This window comes from Pararge aegeria, chromosome 19, assembly GCF_905163445.1.
Source record: "Pararge aegeria chromosome 19, ilParAegt1.1, whole genome shotgun sequence".
In the NCBI taxonomy this organism is placed as follows: domain Eukaryota; kingdom Metazoa; phylum Arthropoda; class Insecta; order Lepidoptera; family Nymphalidae; genus Pararge; species Pararge aegeria.
In genome coordinates, this window is record NC_053198.1 from 4,762,221 (window position 1) to 4,774,299 (window position 12,079).

At 37.4% G+C, this 12,079-nt stretch overlaps 1 protein-coding gene across 1 annotated transcript; it reads right to left on the minus strand.

Moving 5' to 3' along the window:
• Positions 1-4,151: 4,151 nt before the first annotated feature.
• LOC120632236 (anaphase-promoting complex subunit 2) lies at positions 4,152-6,602 on the minus strand. Its single transcript, XM_039902041.1, has 2 exons — positions 6,549-6,602; positions 4,152-6,518 (listed from the first exon to the last, which is right to left on the minus strand). The coding sequence occupies exon 2, from the start codon at positions 6,501-6,503 to the stop codon at positions 4,170-4,172; it is 2,334 nt and encodes a 777-aa protein (XP_039757975.1). The 5' UTR covers positions 6,504-6,518; positions 6,549-6,602; the 3' UTR covers positions 4,152-4,169.
• Between the last annotated feature and the right edge of the window lie 5,477 nt (positions 6,603-12,079).

The window sequence follows — 12,079 nt, forward strand, 5'->3', positions numbered from 1 at the left end:
CTGTACATATGTAATCTATTTATGGAGCTTTAACTTTTGTAGGCTACTCTATTTATTTGTGTACTGTACTAGAAACTGTAATTATTATGGCTCTAAATAGAAAATCGGCTTACTTATTGTAGTTTGGGGTCTTTGTTTAACGTTGTGTTTTTTTTTTTGCATCTGTTGTTATGGAATGCCATTTGGATGCTGTGTAACTTTTTATAAAGGTGGTTTATTTTTCGCTTTATAACGACGACTTATAATTGAATTTTTTATTTAAAAATAAAATTACAGTTAAAAATAAAGAAAATAATTGTTTATTATCTGCATGGCAGTAGCAATAATCTTGCGCAGGCAATTGCCAGCCGATAGCCATAGCCAATGCCAAATCCAAATTTATTTATTCAAATAGGTCCATAGGTGGCACTTTTGACTGATGCGTACGTAACAGAATACATGTGTACATTGTAGTGAGATAATGAAAATAACTACATTCGTAAACTTAAAGCTACAGTTATGGGGGTTCAAAACGCGCCCTGGTCTAAGAAGTCCCCAACAAACATGGCCGGGTAAACAATCTTAGCCGGCCATATTGAATATATACTGGCCCCATTTGCCACTGATTGTTTGGTGGATTCGTCCTTTTTTGATAAATTCAATAAACTTAGAACGTACTTCCGCCAGAATATAATTTTTTAGTTAAACCATTATTCTTAAGCAAGCATATATTAATTTAATGATTTGTTTGAAAAGCAACACAAATACTAGCGGGTTTTTTTATAACTTTTATCAATAAAGTTGTTAATTTCTAAAATATCTGAATAAATTGTTATTTCAACAAGATGCTTCATAATTGAATTAAAAGTTATAAATTTTTAACAGTTTTTTATACAATGTTTGATGGGAGTTGTTAAAATAGTTGTTGATGTAATGCGGTGAAAAAACCACCTTGTATTGTAGATATGTAATATATGCTCTCGGCTTCTAATTCTAAGTCTTCAACTTTGTTGGGTAACTATCTAGCGTCAGTTTGATTGAACAGATATAATTTTGGTGTTTCCAAAAGTATCTTATTTTTAACCGCTGACGTTAAAACGTTAAAATGTTGGATTAAGTTAAGCACTCTTACCAAGAACTAATAAACCATTCTTTGAGGAAGATTGTAGGCGTACACAATATCTCCTAACTCCTAACTCCTACGAGTGGAACAACAAAAAAAAAGTCGGGGAGGACGCCTAGCGAAACCGAATAAAAGAGGCGGGCTATACGACCCTGTTGGTTTGACAGCTTGCATTTAAAGAAAATATTTATCAGAAGTTGTACGCGAACCAAGTCGCGGGGAACAGCTTGTTTATTTTATGGTGTGTACACTTGTTTTCATTGTAGATTAAAAATATAATCTACGGCTAAATACAACCAAGACTCTGTAGTTTTTTTTTTTTTTATGTAGATGCATTCAATAAAATCCTTTTTATGCTCTTTAATATAATTCAATTAATGGATGTTTGTTGTCCGATAAAATAAATATTTACATAATAAGAAACTTTTGTACTGTCAAAGTTGCCCAACATGGCTGAATTTTTAATGTCCTAAATAAACCTGTTTCAAAAATAACTTCTAGCTTAAAATGTAGAGAGATGTCTTCATACACATTTGACTGGTAACTAATTCATTCCTTATGCAATTCTTTCATATCAACCTTCAATACAAAGGTACACTATAAGTGCAGTAAAAGTTCTTCAATTTCAGGACGTCTTCTGAAACTACGTTATCTGATTTTAAACTAAGATTTTCGTGGTTATTCAACATTTCTTAAATACAGTTCTACGGGTACATACCACGATAATATTTTTAGATATGTCGATATTTCGCCCCAGTTGCAGATGTCACGGGCAGAATCTGACTAACGCGAAAGCCAGCTTGACATCTCGTGTAGGTACGAGTCCCGTTGTGACCACGATTCATGCAACTGGGTCGAAATATCGACAAATCCAAAAATATTATCGTGGTATGTACCCGTTGAACTATATTTAAGATACGTTATCTGAGTTGAGTCGAATATTGGTTTAGCTATTATTCGTTAGGAACTTGGTTTAAGGACTAGAGTGATCTGTTATTCTTTATTTCTCATTTGTTAACTTAAAGAAATTGGTGCTATAAGGATTTGGTTATAACATTCCAAAAATCCAAATAAGAGTTTATTTTTTTAAATTAGGAAGTACAGTCGACGTAAAATCCTAGTATCTGAGTTAAGTCTGACAAGGATTTAAATAAGAGGCTTTAAAATCTAGAATTTTCTAAATCTGGTTTTGCACTTAAAAAACAAATATATTATTCAAACTGTACTTACTAAACTAAAAAAAGACAAGACATCGTTTTTGATGACTCAAAAGTATTCTAAAGCATGACCTTTCTACATTGTTTATTTGCGATTAATAATAAAATGATAGTCTATTGTAATTATGATCTGCTTGCATTTAATTTTATATTAAATGTTTACTTTAAAACATTCATGCATTCCACTAAATTTTATTTTATGTTTGTATAATTTTAATTGTAACATTTATTTATTTTTATGGTACTGTCTTTGCTTATGGTATTATGGCTCTCAAACATCTATAGCCATAACAGTTCACTGCTGGACTAAAGGCCTCTCTGACAACCGGTAACAACAGTATGCTGTTCTGCCGTTAACACTTGACACAGCTCCATGGGCGTTCGGAACTGACACCAAGGCATCAAGAAAACTAAACTTGACTTACCGACCACCAGAGCAATAGCCAACATAAGTCACAAAGATCTAAAAAAAGTTGGAGTTGGTTTGTGTTACTTTGGGGTTCTATAATACCATAAAGTGAGAGTTTCATAATTTTTTATATATTAGTTTGTTATAGTATATATTACTCTCTATTTTAACAGTATTTAATAGATGTTAAGACTGACAAGAATATGTATTAAAATCATTAAGTATTAAAATGTTATTAATTATTTTAGCATTGGTGGTGTTATTGTGTAATTTATTAATGTATTAAATTTGTTTTATTCCACAGTCTAACTATAGTAAAGCTTGGAAGTTGTCATTGTTTATGTTAACAATAGTATATGTCCAAGATATTAATCCACAAACATCAGTATATCCATTTTTTTTTATAAATCAATGCAAAAATAAAGTTTTAAGAAACTTTTAAAACTTGTTTTTTTTTACCGCCTTCATTGCCATTGAATCCTCATTATAATCATAAAAATCATAACACCCATTTTCACAAACATTTAAAGGGAGCCTGACAATGCATGCAGTACTTACTGAAACTGACTGCAATCCCACCTGAAGGGCTAGCACAGGCAGAAAACAAAAATTATATCCCCCAATATCCCCTTGCAGGGGATATAATTAACGTGTCCACCTGCTAAAGCACGGGAACATGGAATAGGTGGAGTTTATTATTACACATATATTACTTGGATATTATTTCCATTTGTGCGCCAGCGTTCTGAGAGTTTATTAGTAAAGCTGTAGGAAAAGATAAATTTATATCTTTTCCCTGGGGATATAATTGTAACCTGCCCATGCTAGCCATTCAGGTGGTAACTCGGAATTGATAATAGTACCGGGCTTCTCTTAGGGTATGGTAGTTAGGGTATACTCATACCGTTCATCGGTTTCTAAGCGATATCATACCGGAAGGATAAATCGCTTGGCGGCTCGGTCTGTCTGTAGTTTGGTAAGCTAAGGATTGGTCACAAAAAATATTGGATGTATTGGGATGTGGATAGAAAAATATTCAAATATTAAATTCGGTATAGTTAGCATATTGGGTGTTAGGACATAGCCATAGGTGTAATTAGGTTGATTCGCGATAAAATTCATATTTTAACACTATTTACCACGATTTTACACAATTGATGTAGCTTCATTCTAACAACTGGAAACAGTCAATTCCAGTCCACAGGCCATAATATAGGTATTCTCTTTTTTTTGTGGTTCTAATATATTTGAGCCAATAGTGTAATGGTACAAGCTAAAAGGTAAGTAATAAAATGAAATGAAATGAATTATATTTGTCACTTCTATGGCAACATAGAAGTGACAAATATAATTCATAATACACTTAAGCCTCCCTGGGTTATAGCCACTAGTGCTTCTACCACAACTTTAAAGAAAAGAAAAATTCAACTCTATAAATTTATTATGTCTTAGGTAATTTATACATTCCAGCTTGTAACACCAGCTGATGTGTGCGTACCTTAGTGTCTAAAAACTGGCGCAATTCCTGAAGACTACACTCAGTTCCAGGAGCTTGAGATGCAAACATTTTTAGCATCTGATGAATGCGCTCTAAAGGTAAGGAATCTAAATTTGTTAACATCCCAACAATGTATGACCAAAATACTTGTAATTCTCCTTCTCTCTGATCATGCGCCGATGCCATGACACTCTCGCTTTCTTCATCTTCACAAATCATTTCTTGGACTTGGTTGGTCGAGCAACTTGACTTATTCCCGTCGCTACCCTCTACTAAAACATAATTATCTGTACTCTTCTCAGAAATAATCCCTAAAGATTGCCAATATGTAATTTTCCTACGTAAAATAATTAAAGGCACCTTCATAATTTGATGTAGCTCTTCTAAGGACCATTCAGGTTTAGTTTGGAAATGCATTATCAGAGTAGCATTAAAAGGTGACACAGTTAAGTCTAATTTTTTCTCACCAATTTCAATTTCAATATTAACATTGCCTAAATGAGGCTTCCAATTTAAAGTCCTGTTTCCTTTCAGTGCCTCATATGATTTAGTGTATGCCTCAAAATGCTGTTTGATTTCATCTGGCAACTCTAAACTTTCATCTTTAAATGGTGGCCAAAATTGTGCTGATAATATCATTGCATTAGAAGAGAACTTATTATTTAATGATTCAAAGTTTTTATCTTGCTGTATAAGTGCATTAATTCTCTTGGAGTCTGACACATCCTTTAACATTACCTCACAGAAATGCAATTGTGACTCTCCAAACCTCAGTTTCAATAATTCCAAGTATCTTATTTCTTTTTCTGTGTTGATAACGCTTTGGGCTAATAGTCTGTCAGCTAAAAGTGTCCTGTATTCATTTACAAATAATTCCTTGCTACCATATACATTAACAAGCATAGATATGATGTCATTTGCTTTTCTGTCATTACCATTTACTTTAGGATCTGCATCTTTAGGGTCTGGCATCCAATTGTCCCAATCTTCTTCCTTTTCAAGCTCATCATCAGTCTCTGCAGCAAATTTAGCTAATTCTTCAGCTAGTTCACTTCCTGCACCTTCCTCAGTCAAACTGCTGACAACACTCCGCACAGTATCCTCTCTATTTCTCAAATAATTACGAACAGGCTTTGTTACTGTTTCTAGAATTACTCCAGAAGGGTCTAAATGCCTCAATGCTCTAATTGCCGAAATATAAGCTGTTAAAATGTCAGGTGTATTCACACCAGGATGCAACAGTCTTGTCTCCAAAGCATTTTGTAATTTCTTACACAATGTGGCACGCAGATCTGTTTTATCTAAGCACAATTTTATATCATCAACAGCTGGCTGAGAATCAGGATATACAATTATTATGTTGAATAACTGGTCAATACGTAATTTTGTATAGATATGATACAAGGAGTAACTAAGCTTCTGTTTGAACTTAGAAACAGCATTTTGAATATCCTTATCAACACGATGTGGTTTTGATGAACCAGCACAATAAATGCGTGTCAGCCAAGACATCACAGTTGTGTCTAACCAGTTCTCAAGAAAACTTATATGAGACACATCAAATGTACCTGTGCAAAGTTTCTGGATGTGCAATTCAATTCTCTGTTGTATAAAATTAGTTAGCACTTGTCCTGTTAACCTCTCAAGTAGTGTGAGTTCCACAAGCTTTCGATTTGTGTCATGAAACACTTTAACAATGTAGGAACAGTTGCAATCTGAATACTCATTCCAGCATCCTGAACACATCACATCCTCACCCATATCCGAGTTTTCATATTCTGCATTATCAAAGACATTAAAGGAAACTTTATAGAAATGATTAATTATGACTTGGAAATCAAGTGGCAGTTGTGATAATAAAGTTGCACGTAGCAGTTGTTTGATGCCTGACATAACATCTCTTTCCCCATAAATAGGCTTATTATCGCAGCAACTGTTATTTAAAATCGTTAGTCTGGTAATCATAGGTGAAAAACTCGCCATGGCTTCATATAAGTCGTTGACAGCAGACTTGAAGAGTTGAAATCCTTTTACTTCCTCATCAGTTTTTATAAACTTTGACCAAAATGATGAAGCAACATGTTGACGAAAATATTTCTCAGTGTGAACTAAAATTAGGTCCCGAATCTTTATTTGAACACCCAGACCAACTATTATCTGCTGTATGTCTTCATATTCAGCGTCTGAGCAGTCGGTGAAAAGCGTATCATTGAGAATGGGGTACGCATAGTTAATTTTATTCCAATAAATTTCTAACTCTTCTCTTTTACTGGCCATGTTACACTACTGAATAATTAACATTGATATAATATTGATTTGTTTTAATTAAACAAATGTACAGAAAACAACTCAACGAAAGAATCAAAACATATTTTCTTTTTCGCTAAGCGGAGTGTCAATTACAGCTGTCAACTGTCAACCTATCATTCATATTAAAATTATACAGGAATGTGGGGATTGGCGGGAAACTTCGAATTTGGCGGTCGTGGTTTTTTTAGATTTTAATTTTTAATTATGAATTGAATTGTAAAACTGGGGACTTTGCAGCGTTGGCCTTGGTCGACACACGTGTAGTGATTTTCGGTGTTGTTTTTAGTGAAAAGTAGCCGATTTTTGTGTTTTTTTTTTAACAACCGTTTTGGTGGTGGTGAGTGTTTATATTAATAGGGATGGAGCTAGATACTCCTCCGGAGCCTCCAGACCCTGACGGGTCTCGAATCTTCACGAATGAGGATGCACCTCGCGCGTCTAGCCAAACATCAAGAAAACGCCCAGTGGACACTGAAAAGTCCGCTAGCGTAACATTCAAGAAAAAAACTGTAAAAGAGTCATCACAATCGGTTCCGTCGATCCAAACTGTTTTTACGCATCCTTCCTTTGCAGAAGGCCCCGAAAGTTACGATAAGGATGACAAAGGCCCCTTCATAGTCCATGTCTCAAGGGAAATCTCAGATCCATCTGCGGGTACGTCTATCAGAGCACTTAAATTCGGTCAATTTATGCATAAAAACAAGTTCACCAATATTGTAAGTGATGGTGTTAAAAACGTTGGCCGTAACAAGATTAGCGTCGAATTTTCTTCTGCTCAAGCTGCTAACACATTTATAATTAGCCCAATTCTGCCCCTTACGAAATATCAGGCTAAAATCCCAACCTACAATATAACAAGGATGGGTCTAGTGCGAGGTGTCCCTGTAGACTGGTCTATGGAGGAGTTTGTGGAGTCGTTAGAACTACCTGCTGGTTGTGGTGCAGTTCTGAAAGCCCGCCGTTTGAACAGAAAATCGTCAAATGAAGGAACAATAGAATGGCTTCCCACCCAGTCGGTGGTAGTCACTTTTAGGGGTCAGATGCTTCCATCTAAAATTTTCTCATTTTACACCTCTCTCCCAGTAGAACCATACAAATACCCAACAATCCAGTGTCTGAACTGCTGCCGTTTCGGCCATATCAAAGCCCAGTGCAGATCTAAACCTAGGTGTTACAGGTGTGCACAGCCGCACACTGGAGAATCATGTGATGTCATCAAAGAAAAGGCCACGTGTATATATTGCTCAGGTAGTCATTTTGCTTCAGATAAGGAATGTCCGGAATTTACTCGCCAGCAGAATATTAAACTAGCCATGTCCCAGGACAGTGTATCTTATATGGAAGCCTCATTGCGGTTTCCTCCAGTTCACAAATCATATGCGGAGATAGCAAGAGAATTGTTCCCTACTCCAATCTACTTTCCCCTTCCTTCAAATCCTCCCCATCACCCTTCAAACTCTCCCCAACCGAATTCTTTCAATTCACCCCGTAGGTCATACCGGGAAAAAATTATCCGCCCGGCTCGTACCCGAGCTCCCTTAGCGAAGGGTTATGACAAATACGCCCACCGATCCTTTACCAACAGTCCCTCTTCCTCCCTACCTAATGGCTGCGCCCTTGGCAGCAGCCTACCTGACTCTCCCCCATCCCAAAGTAAAATGCTAGAGGTTCTCTCTGAATTCCTTCTGAGTATTGTTGCTCCATGCAGCGAAATTCCACTACCGCCCAACGTTGCACATAACTTATCCCAACTGTTTAATATCCCAAATAATGGCCCCAACAACCTTACTACAATGGAACAGTAAAAGCATCCAACCAAAGAAACAAGATCTTTTATCTTTAATTAACCTGCATAACCCTATCATTGTTGCTATCTGCGAAACATGGCTGAGGCCTGGTTCTCGCTTTCGGGTTCCTGGCTTCTGCTGTGTGCGGGATGACAGGAGTGATGGTTATGCAGGCAGTGCCATTTTTATTCGACACAATCTTCCCTTTTCTTCTATTCCCCTCCCCGCTCACAGTGATCAACTTAATGTTGTTGCTGTGAGGAGTCTAAATATTTCCTTTCTTTCACTGTATATTCCACATCCTAATCCATCCTTGATTCCAGAAATCCGGTCTATCCTATCCTCCCTTCCTACCCCAGTTGTGATTATGGGTGACTTTAATGCTCACCATACTTCTTGGGGGTGTTACTACTGTGATGGGTTTGCTCCGTTATTGATAGACATCTTTGAGGATACTAACCTCTGTATCCTCAATGATGGCACTCCTACCCGTAGAGTCTATCCCTATCAGAACCCAAAATCTGCTATTGATCTATCCCTTTCTTCTCCCTCTCTTGCATCTCAGCTATCCTGGAAAGTCCTACCAAGTACTTTTGGCAGTGATCACTTCCCTATCATCCTATCCCTGAATACTAGATCATTACCACCTTCCAACCCTAGTCCATTATTGAAGTATAAACTGCATAAAGCTGACTGGTCACGTTACGCTCAATCTGTTGATAACATGATAGACTCTTTACCTGATCTTGAGCATTGTGACAATTTATTAACTTGTTATGAGCAATTTGTTAAATATCTTATTTCTTCAGCCGACTCTAATATTCCTTGTAAAAAGTCTTATGCCAAAAATCACTTATCTTCCCCCCCTTGGTGGGATGGGGAATGCACTGATTTATTTAACCAAAGAAAGGCTGCAGAAGAAGAATATACAGATAGCATGACAAATGATAACTTTATGAAGTATCAACATTTGGATGCTAAAATAAAAAGGTTAGTGTCTAAAAAGAAAAGGTTCGGTTGGACCAAATTCTGTGAATCACTCGGCCCTAGATCTCCCTCCACTGTCGTGTGGACAAACATGAGGAGATTCCGCCGATCTCTTAACCACACTGACCCAAGTTCCAATAACCCGTCTGAATGGCTTAACTTTTTTACAGACAAGCTCGCTCCGCCTTATGTCCCTCATATGGACGATTTCCCCATTTATACACCTGTGTCCACTGCAGATGAAATGGATGCCCCATTTTCTTTTTCAGAGCTTGAAATTGCTCTAACTGGCCTTAAAGACTCGGCTCCTGGGGAAGATGGTGTACCTTATTCTTTTTTGGCAAAACTAAAAGATAAATCAAAACTATATTTTCTCAACTTAATTAATAGCTTTTTCGAGAGTGGAATAGTTCCTAATTCCTGGAAAACACAACTAGTGATTCCACTACTCAAACCTGGCAAAAATCCATCTGAACCAAACTCATACAGACCTATTGCACTTTCATCCACTTTGGCAAAAGTTAGCGAGATACTCCTCAAAAATCGACTAGAGTGGGTAATGGAAAGTAGGGGAGTACTTTCTCCTTCTCAGTTTGGGTTCCGTAAAGGATTTAGCACTGCAGACAGTCTCAGCATACTCACCACAGACATTCGAACTGCCTTTGGTAGGGGAGAGTACCTTGTGGGTATTTTCCTAGATATTGCCTCTGCATATGACAATGTACTTCTTCCGTTACTCAGGCAAAAATTGCATCAGCTGAGTGTACCGCCAAGGATAACACATTTCATATGTAACCTGCTCTGTGGCAGGTCAGTTGTGGTTAAACAACAGTCATCCTATCTTCCCCCCAGACTAGTCTGGAAAGGACTTCCCCAAGGCTCAGTACTCAGTCCTCTGCTTTACAGCATATACACTCATGACCTAGAATTGTCTGTAAATAATTTTTGTAACATTCTACAGTATGCTGATGATATTGTCCTCTACCACAGCTCGGTCTCAGTAGAGGAAATATCCCAATGTCTAAACTCGGCTTTGTATTACCTAGGACAATGGCTGTCTGACCACGGCTTATCTCTATCCGTGGCTAAATGCCAAGCAGTTGTGTTTACAAGAAAAAGATCTCACCCTACATTTAACTTTTGCTATGAGGATCAACCCATCAATCTAGTAGACAAAGCAAAATTCCTAGGTATTATACTGGATAGCAGACTGAACGGATTACCGCATACTGAATATGTAATTAAGAAGTGTGAGAAAGGTATAAATGTTCTGCGGGCAGTGGCTGGAGTTTGGTGGGGGGCCCATGCCTATTCCCTTAAGCTTTTATATAATGCCTTAGTCCGTAGCCATGTTGATTACTGCTCATATGTTTTAGACCCTCTAAATAAAACTACCTCTGAAATGCTCAACCGAACTCAATACAGATCCCTCAGGATCATTCTGGGGGCAATGAAGTCCTCCCCTACTAATGCTCTGCAGGTTGAATGTGTTGATCCTCCTTTGCATCTGCGTAGGCAATATCTCTGTGATCGTTATGTTAGCAAAATGTTACAACTGTCCTCCCACCCTTTGTGGTTTAGATTAACTCAATTGTCACAAGTTCTTAGACCACGCAATCCTTCTTCATATCTATTAGATAGCTATCAGAAATTTATCAATCTCCCTCATCCATTAGTGACTTCACAAATAAACCCTTTATACTCTACATCCTATAAAGCCCTAGTCTTTGATCCTGCCGTGGTCACAGATCTTGGGCTAGTTAAAGGAGCCCTTGATACTAATGTAAAGTTTAATAACATAGTTTGTCAAAATTGGCCAAACCACCTCCTTATTTACACTGATGCATCAAAGTTTTCCCCGGAAAGCTTTGTTGGTGCAGCCTGCTGGGTTCCAAGGTTTAGAATTGCTCTGCAATTTAAGTGTCCTCCAGAGTCTTCGGTATTTACAGGGGAGGCTGTTGCCTTGCTGGAGGCAATCTTATTTGTCCGATCCCATAACATAAAACAAACTGTTATTTTTACAGACTCTCTTAGCTGTTTATACTCCATTAAGGAAAACCCATTCCGGAGTAAGTCTAGATTCCCTATTGCTCTAAGGATCAGGGAGGCTCTGTACTCCTGCCATCAAAATGGATTAGCTCTATTATTGGTCTGGATACCAGGGCACTCTGGCATCACGGGTAATGAAACTGCTGACTTATGTGCTAAATCAGCTGTTCATTTGGGCTCCCTGGAGCATTTCAAAAACAGTTCTCAGGATCTCAGCGCACTGGCAAAAACATATCTAATCAGATCCTGGAAGTCACTTTGGAATGATTCCAAATCAGTTAAAGGTAAATATTACGCTTCTGTCCAAACTGATATCCCTAGACGTCCATGGTTCTTCTCTTGTAAATATGCTGATAGGTGGGTTACATCTACAATATGCCGTTTACGCCTTGGCCATGCCTGCACACCTGTTCACCTGAATAAGATTAGAATAAGGGATCACTCCATATGTGAATGTGGCTTGGAAGAAGGCACTGTCTCCCATATCCTCTTCTCTTGCCCTAAACTCCTTCATCCCCTCTATGATGTTCTCCCAGTCCAAGTTCCTCGTCCTCTAAATGTTGAGTGTCTGTTAATGTCTGTGTTTAGCCCATTCTGTAGATTCCTATGTAAATATGTTAAGTGTAATAATATTAAGTTGTAAATATATATGTAAGAACCTTCCTATCTCTAACAAACTAACATTCTGATTATCTGTTTTTCTGTTGGAAATTAACTCAT